The 20,177-nt window shown below is 40.4% G+C and overlaps 2 protein-coding genes across 5 annotated transcripts in view; both read right to left on the bottom strand.

Annotated features, from left to right (window-relative positions):
- zgc:136858 (uncharacterized protein LOC678543 homolog) overlaps positions 1–2,101 on the bottom strand; it is a 54,129-nt gene extending 52,028 nt beyond the window's left edge. For 2 of the 4 annotated variants that reach the window (XM_052030348.1, XM_052030350.1), the window contains exon 1: positions 1,969–2,077. The gene's annotated coding sequence lies outside the window, so the exon portion shown is untranslated. The other 2 variants (XM_052030351.1, XM_052030349.1) reach the window with 2 other exon arrangements.
- A 2,391-nt stretch (positions 2,102–4,492) lies between these two features.
- Positions 4,493–20,177, bottom strand: part of LOC127578324 (cystine/glutamate transporter-like) — a 28,932-nt gene continuing 13,247 nt past the window's right edge. Inside the window, exons 4-12 of the mRNA XM_052030222.1 lie at positions 19,283–19,408; positions 17,146–17,245; positions 13,112–13,156; positions 11,879–12,002; positions 10,452–10,555; positions 9,396–9,492; positions 8,290–8,439; positions 6,715–6,892; positions 4,493–5,580 (exon numbers count right to left, since the gene is read on the bottom strand). Coding sequence (XP_051886182.1) covers positions 5,516–5,580; positions 6,715–6,892; positions 8,290–8,439; positions 9,396–9,492; positions 10,452–10,555; positions 11,879–12,002; positions 13,112–13,156; positions 17,146–17,245; positions 19,283–19,408 — 989 coding nt within the window. The 3' untranslated portion in view covers positions 4,493–5,515. The remainder of the gene's footprint in view (positions 5,581–6,714; positions 6,893–8,289; positions 8,440–9,395; positions 9,493–10,451; positions 10,556–11,878; positions 12,003–13,111; positions 13,157–17,145; positions 17,246–19,282; positions 19,409–20,177) is intronic.

Here is a 20,177-nt window from a genome sequence, read left to right as displayed (position 1 = left end):
AATCATGTTTGACGAATCTACGGAAGTGCATAACGGGGAACAAGTGGATGTGGTATACTTGAATTTTCAGAAAGCTTTTGACAGCACAGGGGATTGGTTAACAAAGTTAGAGCACATAGGGGAAATTATACTGAGATGGATTGAAAACTGGTTATCAGATAGAAAACAAAGAGTGGAGATCAACAGATCTCTCTCAGGTTAGCAGGCATGGCTGGGGGAGCCACTGGGAACAGTGCTTGGGACTCTGCTATTTATGATTTATATTAACAATTTGGCAAATGTTCTATTTCCATTCTTGGTGAAAATATAACACTAGTCGGGATTACAGGTAGGGAGGAAGTTGTAAAAGGCCTTCATGGTGATACAGTCAAGTTGAGCAAGGACATGGTATTTGCAATATAAAATGGAAAAATCTGAAATGATACACTTGCACAAAAACAGAATATAGACTGGGTGATGTTCATGTTAAAAGGAATGCAGATATCCTGGTACACAAGTCATCAAGAGTCGATATCTAGGTGCAGAGAGTGATTAGGAAGGCAAATGGTATGTTGGCTTTTATTATAGGAGGATTTGAATGCTGTATTATTCCAGGCCCTGGTGAAACTACATTTGTATACATTTTTGATCTCTTTACCTAAAAATATACATACAATAGAGTGAGTGCACTCAAGATTCACTTGACTGGTTTGCCATCTGCGGAAAGATCAGGTACACTTGAATTTAGATGAATGGGCAAGGCATTTAGGCCTGCGATGAGGAGAAATGTATTCATGCTGGGGGTGGTGAATCTTTGCAATTGTCTACCCAGACGGCTGTGGGCCAGTCACAGCTCACTCAAAACAGTGATCAGTAGATTTCCAGGATTATCAAGCTGCATGGGGATAATGCAGGAAAGCAGTGCTAAGCAGGTTCGAAGGGTCAAATGGCCGACACCTGTTCCTCTCCCTTGTATGGGAAGGGAAAATGCAGGGACAGGGAGGGCAGGGTATAGTCAAGAATGGAACAGAGTGATCCTCAAAGTAGCAATGACACTAACGGAAAAATAAGATTAGTAATTGGTATGCAGGTGGTAGACTAAAAATTAAGCTGAAATTCTATGTAATTAAAATGGAAACATCGTTTATTTCAACAGGAAAGCCCCAGTCAGACTGGTGCCAACATCCAGCTGGTTTATGGCTCTCCTTCCCCACCCACCTCCCTCCCTCCCTCCCTCTCTCCCCCCTCCCTCCCCTTCCCTCCCTCCCTCTCTCTCCCCCTCCCCCTCCCCTCCCTCTCTCTCTCTCTCTCCCCCCCCTCCCCTCCCTCTCTCTCCCCTCTCTCCCCCTCCCCCTCCCCTTCCTCCCCCTCCCTCTCTCCCCCTCCCCTCCCTCCCTCTCTCCCCCTCCCCTCCCTCCATCTCTCCCCCTCCCCTCCATCTCTCTCCCCTCCATCTCCCTCTCCCCCTCCCCTCCCTCCCCCCTCTCTCCCCCTCCCCTCCCTCCCCCCTCCCTCCCCTTCCCTCCCCGTATCCCTCTCTCTCCCCCTCCCCGTCTCCCTCTCTCTCCCCCTCCCCGTCTCCCTCTCTCTCCCCCTCCCCGTCTCCCTCTCTCTCCCCCTCCCCGTCTCCCTCTCTCTCCCCCTCCCCGTCTCCCTCTCTCTCCCCCTCCCCTCACCCCATCCCGCTCCTCCTCCTCCTCTCCACCCCTTCCCCCACGGCACCACCACACTCCTGTTACTCTCCACCGTTTACACTTTGCTCTGACCGAGCAGGTCAGTCATTCACCAAGGATTTTAACATGAACTGTTCCAACCTCTCGGGTTAAAGTCTGCGGAACTAGGTTGGCAGTTTCCGAGCTCCCCTGGCCACCAGTCTCTCGGTGGCTCCCTACCCATCACAGAGAAGTATCCCAGCATTTTATATATCTCATTTCTAATTTACCTTTCAAAAGACAACCCGAACGCACCGGCTTGCCCCACATATCTTACCTTCTTAACGCCTCGGGAAAAACGTTAAGAACTTTGATCTGCCTCGACTTCAACCCTTTGACCTATCGAATTACTGGTTCCAGTAACTATTCTGAGTGTAGAATGTGTCTGCAGCGGAGGTTCCTGAACTTTATTGTGCACCCACCCCAGATTTACCAGCTGCTCACTGTAAGCATACTCCAACCAACGGATCTTTTATTTAACTCTTTAAATACCAATTACTTTGTGGAGATGATATTGGTATTTTCCAATTGTCTTAAGATGCTTGCTGTTGATAGTCCAGGTCTCAGAAACATATAGGACTGCAGAGATTACTGCTGACTGGTAGATTATGAGTTTTGAACTAGGTCGGAGGCCTTGATCTTCCATTACCATTTTCCTCAATTGACCAAAGGTGTCCTGGTGCATTGAAAGCCATCATGAATTTCATCATCAATGTCTGCCTTCCAGGGATGGCTTCCAAGATACAGTAAGTGTCCATGCTGGAAGGACAAATGAACCAGAGTCATTGCTCAGTCCCAGGACAACATCTCCTGCATTGTAGCCATAGTTACTCCCAGCTGGCTATGTTGGCCTGGCCACATTGTCTGCATGCCTGGCACCAGACTCCCGGAGCAGACATGCTATTCCAAACTCTTGTGGGAGGAGATCACCAACAGCCAGAGAAGAAGATTCAAGGATTTACCTAAGCTTTCCTTGGAGAAGCGCAAGATCCCTACTGACCCTTGGGAACCTCTGGCCTATGAAGGCTTTAGGTGCAGAAGGAGCATCAAGGATGAGAAAATGAAAGCCATGCATTGGGAACCCACAGAGCCCTGCATTCATTGTGGAAGGTGGACCACCCCTCAAACTACCCACCCCCACCTGGCCTTCACCTGCTTCATTGGTGGGAGAGGCTGCAATTCCCAAAATAACCATTCAATGCCCACTAACCCAGAGTGGAAGCTCCAGCTGTTCCAGTTTCCTCCCACATCCCAAAGATGTGCAGGTTGGTTGGTCAATTGGCCACTGTAAAATTCTCCTAATGTGGATAGGTGGCAGGAGAATCGGCAGGGGGGAGGAAGGGGTGGAGATCATCTGGATGTAAGAGGAAAATGGACTTAGCGAGGATGGGTGCATGATCATTGGCATGGATACAATAGGGCCAAATGGATTGTTTCCGACCAGTATGACCCCCTGACTGTAATTTCCTATCCTGATCAACTCCATCTCCTCCAATCATCCCCTGTCATCTATCCTAATCATGCATTAGCATCTCCCCTGTTCACTTCATTCTCCAGTCATTCCCTATCTCCTGGCCCTTCATCGTCTCCACCAATCAGACCTTTTCCTGATCATTTCTTATGGTCTGCCCCCCAAATCATTCCTTCTCCTGATCATCCCCTCCCACAAATCTTCATCATCTCCTATCCCCTCTCCTGATCATGCGCTCTCACCTCCTCCCATCATTCCCTACCCTCCACCCATCACCCCTCCCAAATATATGCATTCATTACACCATAATGCACACAGATATAAAGTAATCACCTGTATATTCCCTTAGTGCAGCTCTTCCATGTACCTTTGTACCTTTGCTCCTAGTCACCATCCCAGCACTCCCTTTATTACAGGCTTGGGTGAAGCTTCAGAATCCTTTTGATTTTAAACTTGACTTCTTATAGGACTCAACAATTTCAGATAATGTTCCTTTTACTACCTTTAAAGCATCAGCTAGATCTATCATTTCTTTTCTCACCCCATCAGCTTCTGTCATTCGATCTTTCCTGTCTTCTACTCTACTACTTGTCCCCTCCTTTTCCTTTCTCTGTGCTTCTTTAAACACTGTTACATGTCAAGAAAGAAAGAAAGATCTGAAACATTAGCTCTCTTTTTCTTACCGCAGGTGTTGCCTGACCTGTTGAGTGTTTCCAACATTTTCTGTTTTTATTTCTGATTTCCAATATCCATATTATTTCCTTGGGTAAATCATGGGGAAGGGTAAGAAAACAGCAGGGATTTATTAATTTTAATTATACTGGGATAGGTGCCTCAGGGCTTAGAGTTGGCATCATTCTTTCTAATTTACAGAAATTAACTGGATTCAGAAGATCAAAGCAAATTCATGAACTAGGGAGGGACAGTAGAATTAAGGAATACATCCTAGAAATCAGAGCATAAATTGCATAAAATATATAGGTGGGTCAAATAATGGCTCATGGAAGGAAATGTAGATGACTGCATTTAATTCCATGAGCTATTATTTGGACCACCTATACCCATGAGCAATACACACTCCACAAACAGTGTGAAATAGAGAATAGTAGTCATGAAGACGAGTGGCTTCTTGACTGGGGTTGAATGAGAAAAGTGCTTCTGTAACACTGAGACAACCAAATAACCACCCAGGGTTAAGCAACAGATTACAACAGACCTGAATATCCCCATAATAAACGAGGAACTTTTGCTACAACTTACTGCTCACACATAATCAAGTTCTAACAAAGCTATTGGATTCTCACTGTTAGTATTGCTCATAGATCTTTATTCTGGACATTTGAATTGTCAGGTTTTTGAAGGTGTACATCCTTTTATGAAGGTGCAAGGTTCCCAGTTTTGTAAGCATGAGTCCTCCCTGTTGTCACAAACCAGCAACATGCAACCACAGTCTATCTTCTTGTTTCTCCATCTCCAGTGTGTGCATAATTCTCACTCAGCATCTTCAGCATGTACACACAAACTATTCACACATACATCTCCATCCACAATTTGTCATTAATGATATTCCTCAAAAATGTGCAGAACACAGAAAATTTTGCACTATTCTGGAAATTATCTGCATTGCCTTTTCTTGAATTCATACAAACATGCCAGAATAATAATCATTTGTAATTTGAACTTTTCATTAAAATATTTCACAAAATAGGTAAAAAAAGCAATCCACCTGAATGGTAGGAATTTTATTAGTTTGGTGATATTTGATAATTGTTGACTACAGATCTCAATAGATGTAGTTAGGTGTTTGCTGATTTCAGTAGTTTACATTAAATTTTAAAATTACTCAGTAATATCCATTTCAAGCAAAATGAGAATTTTTAGAAGCTGCTTTCCTGGACTCCTAAGCTTTTGTGCAAATTAAGGACCCTATTTTTGGGGTAAGTCTCATCAATGTATCAGTTCACACACACACACAACTGAGCAATTCATTGTACTGTATGTGAATAAAAACCACAATAAGTTACTGTTTCTTACTATCTCTAACTCTTCCCCTTTATCATTTTAGTCCCCTCATTTGAATTTGTCGAAATACATTTATAAATGCAAATGCTGACAGCTATGCATAGCTTATCCAGCAGTTTACATTTATATTTAGAATTCAGAGCAGTTAGAATAGAATAAGCAAGTGAAATTAACAGATTTCCTTACATAACAATTTTACACACACAGCTGGTGAGAATGGGGTTTTCACACACTGATCAAAGCCTATCATTCAGGACATGTGCTTTGTGAATGATCCCTTGCAATGATTCTGTTGTAAATATACAGAAAGGATCGTGTGCTCTGCAGATTTTCAGTAGGTTACGATCTCCTGTTGCACTACTTCCATTAAAGTTTGCAGTTTGACAGTGAAGAGATCTGCAAAAGTAAGCAGATTTATTCGAAGTGATGTTGGAGGTACCAGGCACACAAACAGAAACATATTAATGATCATTCTTTACAAAAGGAATATCAATGAGCCCAATTGTTGCTCCACCTGATAATCTTGTACTTTACTGAAACATGGTGATTGCAGCACTGAACTACTAACCTCAAAACTGAGTTCAAATCCCACAATGGGAAATGGTGAAACAAAATTGAATGATTCAGATCCTGCTGGCCCATTGCCATGCCTGGAATAGCCAGTTTATAAGGTTCAGGTTCGGAGGACCAAGCTCACTGACGCAAAGTATCCAGGATTCCAGCAGTTTGCATTAAACTGGACCCACACCAGCTTAGTCACATGGACATTCCCCAAAAGGGATTAAAAGCTTTGACAGCCAGCAAAACTTCTGTCCCAACTTTGACAGCTGTGAAAGCTGTTGAGATTTTTGATAGTTTTTAAATATTGTTCACATTCAGAAACATTGAAAAACTATTAAAATTGAAGTGAAAACTTCAAAAACTATTTTTTTCTATTGAAAAAGTTAACTGAAATATCTAAATCAAACAATTAATAACATTAAATGTACACAAAATTAATTCTAAAATTAATATCTATGCAAATTCCCATTGAAATCAATGGAAATGATGATGAGGAATCTCAAAGACTGGGTCCAGCACTGGAGTCCATGTAGAATCCAGCAGCAAAATGGTTAGCAGTCTGGGACATCTGCATTTACAGTGCATGTAAATCCCAAAACAACTGCTGTTAAGTGGTTAGACACAGTGGCTTCATTCAGAATTGCTGACATTAGACAGTGAGAACCAGCCCAATAAACCTTTGCATTCTGAGCTTGCAACACAAAGGAAAAAGAATGAAAGCTGTGGGATTGCTATACAGAGTCAACTCATTCACTGTTGTGAACCGGCTGGAACTACTATAGTCCTGAAGCAGGGTTTTGAACCAAAATGTTGACATACACCTTTTGCCTCCACAGATGCTGCTTGACCTGCTGACTTCTTTGAGCATTCTGTTTTTTAAATTACTATAGTACTTCACGTTAATTATGTTCTTTGCATCCCCATTTTTAGTCCTTCTCGCACAGGTAAAGATTGTGTCTTGTTACTTACAAAGTGCTTTTCTGTACCAGGCTGGTCGTTGATGCCTGCTTATCATCAGGTAATAGACAGGTACACCAGAAAGTGTTAAAGCACAGCCAATCCCAGTGCTGAGGGGGTCAGAGTAAAGGGACATGCCCACTATGAACAGACATAGTGCACTAAAGATTCCAGGTATGATAACTGGAACCTAAGGAGATAAGGACATTTTTCTTATCAGAACAATTCCATGTTACTTTTAACATCAGTGTCATTTAACTGCTTCAGAACAAAATAGTACTTCATAGAATCATAGAACTGTACAGCACAGAAATGGGCCTTTCAACATACTCTGTCCATGCCAACCATTTTGCCCACCTACACTAATTCCAATTCCCCACATTAGATCCATATCCTTCTCTGTCTTGCCTGTTCAAATGCCTATGTAAATGCCTCTTAAACATAGTAATTGTATCTGCCACCTCCTCTGGCGTTGAGTTCCAGATATCGCCTACTCTCTGTATGAAAACTTTCCCTTCAAATCTCATTTAAAACTTCTCCCTCTCACCTTAAACCTATGTCCTCTTGTGTTTGACACCCCTACCATGGGATCTTTTACCTTTTACTAACAAATATATAAACTATACATGTGAATAGGAAGGAGCTAGTAAAAACTTGATGGGCCAAACAACCACCTTCTGTGCCTTAACCACTCTATGATTTGGTATGACATATTGTGATTTATTTTTATTTTATCAATAATACACAGGCATCTGTCCTTGCAATCTCATTAGACTGAAGCTTGTACATTATTTGAGTACAAAGATTGAGACTCTGCTAACTGCAACATCAGCACCAAGGACTGATTTCATCCAATGTTGAGAGCCTGGTCCAGTTCCATTATAATGGGTTTCTTGTATTGAATTATATGTACCGGGAGCTTGTCATTGGATGGCAATGTGAAAACTGACAAGGTAGAAGCACTAACAGGTTTGCTGCTTGAATTTAAGGGGAATTGCATTTTATATTACACAAAGGGTTGTTTTCATCCAATGTACAAAAATGGTAAAAATTTACCATATTTGGGTTGAAATTCTCTTGTCGCAGGTAAGGATAGTGGTGTTTGATAAAGTCAACGATTTTTTAATGCTCAAGAATAGGCTGCTTGAATTAATGTGGCTGAGTACACAACATCCCAAGTACTTCAGGATAAGAAAAAATCCCAAAGCACAAAACGGCAATACTTTTCTTTCAGGTGACACTTCAGCCAGACAGAAATTCTGTTTAATCTTCCATATCATCCTTAGCCCTACAAAGTTTCCTAGATCAGAGCTCATTAATTATGTATGGCAGCTCCCTGAGGGATTTTAATTAAAGAGGGATCTCCATTGGCACTGCAGGAAGATGGTGTTCCATTACCAGGAGATCCAGTGAGAGTCTTCAAGAGGGCACAAGTGGTTGAAAACGAGGCCTTAGTGGCCATCAGGGCTATCAATTGCCAAATCATGGAGGACTGAATGGGAGACAAGTCCTTACAAGATCCCCTGCTGTTCTAAAAATAGTTTCACAAGGATGAGCTAATTGCTGGGCTGGAGTATTATACTGTACCTTGAATGGACGGTATAGATCAGGCTGTTTATAACGGTGTCGGATGAGTCCAAAGGTTACTAACCCCATAAAGAGCCAACGGGGAAAGCTGTTTAGATTCAGCAAACCATACAGATCACCAATGAAAATCATCAGGATGACCAGTGGATACTGAGAAAGACAGAAATAGTTTATAAGCACCGCAGTAAATGAACTAAACAGTTAAATTGCAGGCACCACATGTATCTAGAGGATAATGTTCACATAAAATTAAATGGATCCCTTGAGAAAATTACTTGAAGAATAATTGCTATCTGGAGGGAGTTATGTCATGGTAATTGTAGGCTACCCATTCTTATATCTGAAGATTATCAATTGATGACATCTTCTGCATTAATCTGAAATTATTAAACCATGCAGCAAGAATGAGTTTTAATTCTTAAATAGAGATGTTTGATACTTTTCCAGAAAAGAAGCTGCAACTCCTATCTGAATAATATTTTGCTGTTGTCTTACATGTCATCAGTCAGTGTTACTGGCTTTAAAATGTGCATTGATTACATTGTAAAACTCACTGAACTCAACAGTGACACTGGAAAAATCAACTAATTTTTTAAAAAGTCTCTTTTATCCCATATACATATGCATCATCCAAAACAAATGCCATGGTACACATGTTCCTTTTCAAAAGGAACAATAATCTGATCCCATGCAGGGACCACACAATAATGTTTTTCTCATAATGCAATGTTGGTTCATTTAAATACTAACACAGCACTCCCAATACTTCGTGCAGATCATGTTAAGGGAGCATGAATATCCCTAGGGCACTGGATCCCATTGACCTGTGTGATTTTTTTTAAGTGACATAGATCACTAATGAAAACCTTCAAAATGTCCAGTTCTCACAGATATTTGACATGAAATAGAAAACGTATTTATGACAAAATTTTCACAACAAATTGGTTGTGACCAGGAAAAGATGTTAAAAATGCTGGAAGTCTGTTCCAGTTATCCGACCAGTAGTAAAGCAAATCTAAACGTCACTTGTTGCAGAATATTTTTGTAAGCACGTTTATTAGACAGTAGTCAGAGAAGTACAGAAGTCATCTGCAGTCTGTACTCACTATCAGAACTACAGCTGGAAGTGGAGTGTGGTGCCGGATGTGGATCATGGAGAAGATTGTTGGCCATTGGTTTTCTCTTGAAGCCACAAAGAATACTCTTTGAAGGACAGAAAATAGTACTTGTATCAAGAACATTATACAATATATCTGTAGCTGTCATTCACAACAAGTGGGTATCCCTAGCAAGGTTTCCATTTATTGCCATCCCTAATTGCCCTAGGATTGGGTAGCACATTAGGTTGCTTCTGAGGCTAATTAAGAAGCCAGTTATATTTTTGTGGTCCAGAGTCACACTTAGAACAGACTGGGTAGGGAGAGCAAATTTTCTCCAAAGGACATCAGTAAAGTAATTAGGTTTGCACAAGAATTTGTTAATTTCAAGGTTGACTTTTCAGAATTCATTTATTGATTGAACTTAAATGTCCAAGTGGGATTAAATCCACATCTCCAAACTATCAGTTCAATGGATCACAAATTCAATAATATAACCACTGTATCCATCCTGTTATCTCAGTGTCAGTTCCTGATTTCCACAGTGATGACTCGGTAATATTATTGCATTTTTACATGGCGTTTAGGTAGTTCTTTAGTGCTCAATCAACAATAACTCTCTACAGAGTATGCTTGTATGCATATAATTTGCTAATATAGCAGTCCAAAAATCATTGTCACAGTAATTAAATTGTCTGGTTGACACAAGCACGCTTGTGTTTATCCTTTTCATCAGTAGCTATTGGAAGAATAAGCATTTCTTCACCATGGAACAGACCATAACATTTGAAGCAGATTATTAAAAATGTAATTAAACAATTGTGTAAATTCAGTGCAGCAGATTTAATTACAGAATGTCCATTCTCTACCTTCTTAAATATAAAAATCACAAAAGGTCCAGTATTTTCCTCTCTTAGCAATGTTAAACCCACACTGGTATTTGCAAATTGTTTAGTGATGTTTAGCCCAGCAAAACTGAATTTGGCTTTATGGGGTCAAAAGGTTAAAGAGAGCACTTTATTATGTCAAAGTCACACTCAGCCCCAAAGATATCCTCAATACTACCTGGAAACAGAAAATAGTCCTCCAGTTATTGCCCCAAGGCACGACAGTGACACAAGAATTTGAATCACTGAGGAAAAGCTTTTCAGTGTCCGATCTGCAAAAGTCTAATAGAAGGAAGAGTATCATCATTTGCAAACAGTTTCCCCTCTATTTATATTACACCAAAATATTAACAAACAATCCAAAAGCATGAAAGGATCGTCTGTTTAGAGGTAGGTCATCAATACAAATATCTAAATCTTTCAGAATCTTCTCTTTATGAAGACCAAAGTGTGAGGACAGAAACATCCAAATCTGGTTCATCAGTTCATTTCAGACAACAACTTGCACTGATGTCCTTATTGTGGAAGTAGAGGAGTTTAGGAGTGGAGTTACAAAGAGTTAGGCTGAGGCAACTGATGGTTCTTCCATTAATGATGGGGCATGAAAAAGGCAGGATGTACAAATCCTCAGAGTCTGACCATGAAAGGACATGGGAAGGGATACAGAGATTACAGAGAGTTACAGTGATTCGATAAGATAAAGATTTGGAAGAAGATATTTTTGCAGACTTTTTCTTTTTATGTCCTTTTGATATTCTTTTCCAGAAATATTGGCTGGAAATTTCTGGCTCTCAACTGCGCTACCACTTTAATTCTGGTGGGACGTCATTAGAAGAAGCTATAAAGTAGGCTGGACTAGGAAATACCAAAAATAAAATTGGCCCACAGTTTCCATCTGACAATTTCAGAACCTGTGTCACCTTCAGCAAGACTGGGCAGGCCAGGATCTGATCTCTCTGTATTTTAAGATCCCGTGTCGTGGCCCCTCAGAAACCCTGTACAGCACTGGTGGTAAGTACAGCAGATGAAATCCAAGTAGATGTGGGCAGATGATGTAATTTGAGCCTCACAAAAGAAGGACACGATAAATTATTTTTAGGCTATTTCCTTAAAAAGAGATCTTGGAGCCAGTAGCATGGGGCCCAAACAGAACTGTGTTGTGCTCATGTGAAATCAGAGTCATACATACAGCACAGAAACAGACCTTTGGGTCTACCAAGTCCTCACCAACCATCAAGTACCCTTTTTCACAAACCCTACCAATTTTTTTTATTGTCTCCACATTCTTATTAACTGTGTCTTGATTCTACCACTCACCTACACACTAGGGACAATTTACAGTGGCCAATTTATCTATCAAGCCACATGTCTTTGGACTGTGGGAGGAAACCGGAGCACCCAGAGGAAATCCATACAGTCACAGAGAGAAGGTGCACACTCCACACAGATAGCACTGGAGGCTCCATGAGCTATATTTCTGACAAACATGTGGATACTCCTTTCTTAATTATACACCTAAACAAGCCATGATCAAAATTCACAATCCATAATTGAACAGACAAAGCAGTAGAAGAGAAGCAGATTCTGGTGTTATCGGTTACCTACCACAGCTACTGCACCAGATGCCATCACTTCATCTGCCGTCAGTACAGTGTAGTAAGCCACATTTACAAGCAGATACAGTACTGTAATAAGAATCAGAGTGGAGACAATTGCCAGAGGAATATTCCTACAAAAACACAATATATATCCTCAAACTTCTTGATATATTTAGTCTTGCTTAAAATTCATTTGAAAATATGACTGATTAATAGCATTTTGATGTAATTTACTTTGGTATGCTGGTGGACAGTGCTACATGCTGGGAGGAAGTATACACACAATGCTGTATCTATTCAATATACAGCTTGGAACAGTGTCAAACAGCAGGGAGATTTTCTGTTCCATATTCTAATCTTCTTTGATTTCTTTGAGAGAAACAACATCCCAAGCACACAGTGGTAAGCTCTCATACATGTTGAATTTAGACTTAGAGGGTGGATGAAGTTTGACATGAGGTTAAGATTTAAAACTGTGGGGTTCCAGACAAAACAGTGGCTGAGCATAGAACTCTTTTGGATAGAAATAGATCAGAGATAGTGGGACTAGTGCAGAAGGGGGAAGGTGGAAGTTCAAAGTGCATTTCAGGTAGGCTGATGAAAGCAAATGTCTTGTAATCACTTTCGAGTTAGATGCTGCCATGATAGGCACCGTGGGGGTCATCCCAAATGGGAATTAAAATGGGCAGAATCACCTTCCTCATTCATAATTATTTCATACAGTGTTGCATAATGGAGAGATGGAAAGGAGAACAAAATTTAAAAAAGGGGGCAGGAATAAAGTAAAAGTAGGTAAAAATCTGTAATCAGGTAGGATTAGTATATTGCAAAGCTTTTATTAGCTTCTGAACAATGGATGAGGAACAAATGGAAATCAGCAATTGTTTGTTTAAAGTGCATTTTCTACAAAAAAATACTGTCAAATATGCACCTACCCTTGAGGGAAACAGGCATTTGGTTTTGCTGTTTTTTTCACTTGAAGGGCAAATGATGACCAAGGTTCAAGTAGAGATTCTATGCTCTTCAAATAATGCCATGCATATTTCTACATCTAGGATACTTCTATATCTATGTTAACAGGCAGACTGGACCTCAGTTTGACAATTTTGCCCAAAAAATAATGCAGTGCTAAGATTAAACACTTCAGTGCCTGGAATGGGTTTAAACTTGTGGCCTTCTGAGGAAAGGGTTATATATTTATTTGATTGTTCTGACATATTGATACAATGCCATTGCATACCTTTCTGGGTTAATAATCTCCTCTGTGACAAAGTTCATATAAAACCTAGAAAGGAAATACAGAATTGGTAGCACTTAAGTAAACATTAACATATAATTTGTTATTCATACAACATTCCAGAACCCCCTATCAATTGAATACAACTTTCACGTAAATGAATGCACAGTACCCACACAGCCCTTGTATATTAAAACACCGATTTCTCAAGTCCCTTCCATATCATCACAGACAACAACTCTCAAGTTCCTTGTATATTAAAATGCACCACAGCTCACAGACCTTTTACATTAACAAATGCTGATCCCTCCCATATTAACAGATCCCAATCACAAGCACCTCATATAACACATTTAATCATGTTTTTTTTACATAAGATGCCAGCTGTACATACCTCACATGTAACGTTCATTACTTGACATACCAGCAGGAGTTGGAGCTGAGGCCTATTACCTACAATCCAGGATGTCAGCAGCTTGGACTCAGGACCTCCTGCCTTCACTCCCATGCATCAGTTCAAAGTATGTTGTTGTGGCAATGGGAGGCAGGTAGATTGCCCAGCAAACTGACTCTGGTCTCAGGAGGTGGCAGAGGTGCCAGTCAAATAAACTGTGTACAGTTTTGCTCATCATTCTAAAAGGAAACATTAGAAGATGTAGAGGAGATTTATGAGATATTACCAGGATGTTGCCTGGATTGGAGAACTTCAGTTATAAGGAAAGATTGGATAGGCTGGGTTTACTTTCTCTGGAGTAGAGGAGGGGTGACCTGATCAAGGTATATAAAATTATGAGGGGGGATAGATGATAGATAATGAAGCCCTTTTTCCAATGTAGGGGTGTCTAAGACAAGAAGCCAAAGGTTTAAAGTGTGAGAAAGAAGGTGTAGATGGAATCTGAGGGGGAGTTTTATTACACAGAGGGTGGATGGAGTCTGGAACACACTGCCAGAAGTGGTGGTGGAGACAGATACTCTCACAATACTTAAGAACATCTAGACAAGTACTTGAAACGCCAAGGCATAGAAGACTGAGGACCTAATGCAGGTAAATGGGATTAGCATAGATAGGTACAATGGGTGACATGAACACAGTGAGCTGAAGGGCCTGTTCCTGTACTGTACTACCCCATGACTGTTATATCTGGAGGATTATAGTTTTGAGCAGAGACTGAGGAGGTTGGGGCTGTTTTCTTTGAAACAAAGGATTCTGAGTGGGAGATTCTTCGTGAGAGGCCTGGACACTGTGAACAAGACACGCATTTCCCCTCTGCTGACAGGTCAATAACGAGATGACATTCTGCAACCATGGCCAAATAAATGTAACTTGTGCGTTTGCTAAGGGCTGTGATGGGGCAGCAGATGGGACTGGAGGCATTCAAACAAAGAATTGTGGGAAAGAATGGGCATAATTTAAAGAGGGATCAACATGTTCAAGCACTTTAGGTACAAAAGGAAGGTTAGAAGTGAAGTGTAGTTTGCAAGGACTTTCACTGGCTGGAATCTTGCATTGCACAATGGAGAACACTATTATGGGCAGAAATTCAGCTTTACTCCCCTAATAAAACTCAGGAAGTTCAGCACCACCCAGGACAATTCCAGCCTGCTTGATAACATCCCATCCACCAGTCAAAATGTTTATTCTGTCCATCATGGCACATAGTGGCTGCAGTATGCAGTCTGCAATTTGCACTGCAGTAACTTGCCAGGTTACACAAGAAGTCAAGAAGGTAGCAGGAGTACGTCACCTGGCCCTTCAAGCCTGCCCTATCATTCAATATCATCATAGCTCATTGGCCCCAGACCTCACCTCTTCTGTGCCAGTGTCACACAGCTTTCAATTCCCTGATCTTTTAAAAAATTAATCTACTGCCTCTTTAAATATCTTCAATGATCCAACCCTCACAATCCTCTGGGGTAGAAACGTCTAGAAATTCACCATCTCTGTAAGAAGAAATGCCTAAATAGTTTCATTTTAAATGACTGTCTCTGTATCTTGTATGTCCAAATATTCCATACTTTTCTTTAGTGGAAACGTGTTGACATCTACCGTCTCACACCCCCTTAGCATCTTACACATTTCAATTCACTCCTCATTCTCCCAAATTCCAAAGAATACATGGATACATCGGGTCAAGGACGAGGGAAGCAAGCACATAGGAAATTTATTGCTGTTCCTTCATCTTCACTGGGAAGGAATCAACATCAACAATGGGAGTACCCAACCCAAAAAGACTGCAGTGGTTCAAGGAGGTGGCTCACTTCCACATTCTTAAGGGCAATCTGGGATGGGGAATAAATGCCCAGGTGCCAACAATGCCCAGATCCTGTCAATTAATTTAAAAATCTGTTTGTAATTCAGAGGCAATGTTTGAGATGAGTTTAACATGAGCCGAGTAATCAGTGAGCTTTAATCTAAATTTAAAAATTTATATTGTTTAAAACAAAGATAATTACAACACTTAAAAGATTAAGACACAGAAAACAATTTAAAACACATACAATTTTAAGTTAACAATTAAATAAATTTTAGTTAAATAATTTTTTAAAAATTAAATTACCTGAAACTTACCTGTTTGCCAGGGAACTGTCCCTCACCACTGAAATGAATCAAATGTTAATCCTGTGCCGGGTCCAACCTGCTGCAGGTTCAGCAAAAAGATTTCCCAGTGATTGCTGTGAAACTACAGGAGGCCAGTGCTCATGAGGAGCCCAAGGTGGCACTGCAGTTGGAATGACTCTGGTGAGGATCTCTCAGAAACTTCGGGACTTGCGTATTCATGCAAGGTGTTTTCAGAAGTATTTTACATTATTGATCTACTTAAGTTGTCTGTTAGCTCACATTAAAGAGTCTGCACAAGATTTTGGTGCTTCAACTAACACTCTCCTAACAGCAGCCAGCTGACTGGGAAAATAACATAACATTTACATCAATTTCAAGCACTACCTAACAGGATGCTCACCACTATTTCATGGTGATGCCATTGGAGCTGTGGAGAGAACCTCCAAGCATGTATCAGGACACTATTTACAACACTTTGATAAGACTTCACCTGAACTCTATCAACAATTACTCCAAATTTTAAACAAAACAGGGTTAGTGCTGTGATACTCATTTTACGGGAATAATCAGATTTGTATTGTTCAGACAATGACATATTACTGGGGAACTCACTGATCAGAACAAAGAATTGAAGGGTCTGAGTCCAAACTGGGGACCTCCATTGTTCCAGGACGAAAGCAGCGAGGGTGAGATGGACTTTTTTCTTCCTGTAGGTCTACAACATCTCTCCCCCACCAGCTCCTCTACCGGGTTCCTCTGCCACATCTGCCCTCTCCCTTGGTCTCTGCACCATCCTTCAACATGTGTAAATGAGAGCAGTCCACACCTTCATTGCTAGTGGTTGTTAAGGGCCCATGTCCACTGTTCTCTTAAATTGGGTGTAATCTGCATTTGAATGTTAAAACTGCAAATTTCTGATCAGTACTTCCAGACAAATTCAAATTATGCTAATCAGTGACAAGGACCAAAATTGGGCACTAAATCTGAACCTGTAATTGGGCTAGAATTTTTAGCACTACCCATTTAATTTTTTTAATCTTCTGGCCAAAATAATTTTCATATTCATTTTGGCTTTTTGAAAAATGAAGTCATAATTAATGCCCAGATCCTCTTGTATTAAAAGTACCTATTCAACTGGACTACAGTAAAGTTATATTCATACAGTGACAACAAGGAGATAGTCTCTAGAGCTTTTGCTTCTTGTGTGTGGAGCAGAACCACTAAAGAGATTCTGGAGCCTTGCATCACCTCAGCTGCTCTCTGAAGTTAGTGTTTTTGGCATTCTACAGATGTGTATCACATGAAGAAGGAATTCAAAATTCACTTAATAAAGTTACTAATGATGAACTTTGTGAAGTTTAACAAGAAATTACAGGAAGAAAATACACATTTGGTCTAGTTCTCCTTCAAAACTGTGAATACCAGTCTCCTCTTTCTCTGCCTTGCATATGTTGAAAAAGCTCAGATGCTTACGTACCAGCCACTGTAAGCAAACATGCCTGAATAGAAAGCCAATGGAACTTTGTCTAGTGGGACTGAACTGCTGTTAAAAGCATTTTGAAAGTTTTCATTGCGACCTGTGAAAAGAGAAGCAGCACTCAATTCAAATCCATGGCTTTTAGTCTTCATAAAATATACCACAATTTGGTTCAGCTGATTCTATGGCAGTGACAACTTTCCAGTAATCACCAATATAATAAACAGTCATCCACTAAATATAATGGGAAACTCTGATGTGCTGCTTTTATATTTATAGATTGATGTATTTGGCCAGACAAAATTGAACTAGCCTATGGAAAAACCTGTGATGTGGGTTACAGAATAGAATTATTGTTCTCGTACAGACAATGATTTGCCTATATAATAGTCCAATAAGAAAAGATTCAGTCTATTTATTACTTTGAAATAAAGTGGGCCAAGTAGATTGTATAATGGTGACAAGTTATATAATTGGCCTTGATATAGGGACTGAAATAATAGAGGATACAATGAACATGACTGGAAAGACAACAATGAACTAAAAAAAACTAATTCAGAAAAAATGAAAACAAAAATATACAAATCAGGCAGAGCACAATCAAATGGTGATTGTTCCATCAGGAGGTTAGAGTGAAGAGCAATATGTATTCCCCCATGAGGCACAGGACACAAGAGAGACTGCAGATGCTGGAAATCTGGAGCAACAACCACAAAATGCTGGAGCAACTCAGCAGGTCAGGCAGCATCTATGGAGGGAAATGGACAGTCAACATTTCGGGCCAAGGCACTTCATCAGGACTGGAAAGAAAGAGGGCAGAAGCCAGAATAAAAGGGGTGGGGGGGGGGGAGGAGCACGAGCTGGTGGGTGATAGGTGAATCCAGGTGAGAGGGGAAAGGAAGTGGGAATGATGTGAGAAGCTGAGAAATGATAGGTGAAGGGGCAAAGGGTTGAACAAGATGGAATCTGATAGGAGAGGACAGTAGATATGCTCCCCCCACCCCTTTTATTCTGGATTTTGCCCTCTTTCCAGTCCTGATGAAGGGTCTCGACCTGAAACATCGACTGTTCATTTCTCTCCATGGATGCTGCCTGACCTGCTGAGTTCCTCCAGCATTTCATGGTTGTTCCTTCATGAGGTAGATGTGATGCAGCAAAAGCTGTGGACACTTAGATGAGCGCAGAAAATAATATATGACCTAAAGAGAAGTATATGACAAATGTAAAGAAAATCAAGGCAAATAGAGAAGGAAAAGAGGGAAAAAAATGGTTCAAAAATTAAGCAAAGACAAGAAGAAAAATTGGCATTTAACATAAGAGGTTAAAAGCACATTATAAATACAACATAGTGAAAGGATAACAAACTTTAGGGGTGATTAAAGTTATAAACAAACCTGAGTTCTTAACACAGAAGAAAAAGAAAAAGCAGAGATGTAAAGGTATGTAATACTCAAGTAAACCCCAAATGTAAAACAGATGTGTGATTCCACCTCCCTGTTCCAGACAGCTTTTAAATATCTAAAGAAACATTTATTTCTCAGTTCCATTGGAGTCCCTTAAACCATCTTGGTTTTCACGTAAGGTAATAATAAGATACAAGAGAAGTAGATGGAGCAGTTGGATAAGGTCACTGTACAAAACAAAATTATTTTGAAATTAATGGATTGTAGTTGGGGCACATTGAGGAAGCTAAGTGGAAGCAATGGATTCTGATTGGACTTTCTTGAGAATGATGGGAGAAGTCAGAAGAAATAGCAGGGGCTCTGATCATAATCTTTCAACTATCCTAGGATTTAGAAACATAGAAAAACTACAGCACAATTCAGGCCCTTCGGCCCACAAAGCTGTGCCGACCATGTCCCTACCCTAGAAATTACTTGGTTTATTCGTAAGTTATTGCAAAATAACACTTATGCTTAAAAGGAGAAAAGGATAGAGCAGTCATCTTAAAATACTGGGACTAGACAGTAGATCATGAAGGGATAAATTTTATGTAGAAAGCTATGGTTCAATTAGAGACATTGAATGTGATTAGGTTGATAGGTCTTTGAGTGGACTTGCATATGATGGCCTCCTTCTGCATTGTAATTAGTGAGCAAAATTTTGTATTGTGGATCTGTTCCTGGATAGTTTATACCTTGGGCCAAAGCCATCATCCCCGGAATGATGATCAATCCCAGTGCCACCAGTTTAGAAAATGTGAGGATGATTTGAATTCGGGCAGTCCAGTTCACACTCCAAGAATTTATGCATACAACCAATGCTGCAGTGAATGAAGAAAAAACATTTGTTAGGTTTGTGTTGCACATCAAATAAAAACAAGTATTCTTTTAGGTTCCTTGACAGGACAGCAAAGCCAGCACCTATTGGCCAGCCCGAGCTGTCTTTGAGAGTGAGGTCACAGACCTCCAGCTTAAGCCATGGGAGAGTCCAATAGAAATTTGGCTGTTAACATATTGTTTTTGAACCTCCAAAATGTTCTCATATTTCCTTACGATGTACAAGGAGGTCATTTGGGCCATCAAGTCTATGCTGACTTACTAAATCTCTACTTAAAGGATAATCCCTCATCCTCGGAACCCATCTAATGATCCATGATGTGCTGATTGTGAGGCGTGTCAGTATTCATTACAAATATATCTCAGGGTGTGAGTTTCTCAGATTTCAAGAGACAAACTGTACAGCCCATGACTGGGGTATGGTGGGTAGCGCTTTGGTTAATTTACTGGACTAGCTGCCAGAATCCTGGACCATTGATCCAGAAACACAAGTTTAAATCCCACCTTGGCAGTTGGGGAACTTAAATCCAGGGAATTGAAAGAATAAGTGGTCTCAGTCCTGGTAGGTACTAAACAATTGGATTGTTGTTAAAATCCTTCTGGTTAACTAAGTCCTTCAGAGAAGGAAATCTGCCATCCTTACTCAGCCTGGCCTAGCTGTGATGCCAATGTGGTTGACTCTTAACTGATTCCTCAGTTTAGGGGCAATTAGAATGGACAATTAATGCTGGCTTTGCCACTGGTGTCCTTATT

The sequence above is a fragment of the Pristis pectinata genome, chromosome 15, assembly GCF_009764475.1.
Source record: "Pristis pectinata isolate sPriPec2 chromosome 15, sPriPec2.1.pri, whole genome shotgun sequence".
Lineage (NCBI taxonomy): Eukaryota > Metazoa > Chordata > Chondrichthyes > Rhinopristiformes > Pristidae > Pristis > Pristis pectinata.
This window is presented reverse-complemented; position numbering and strand designations above follow the sequence as displayed.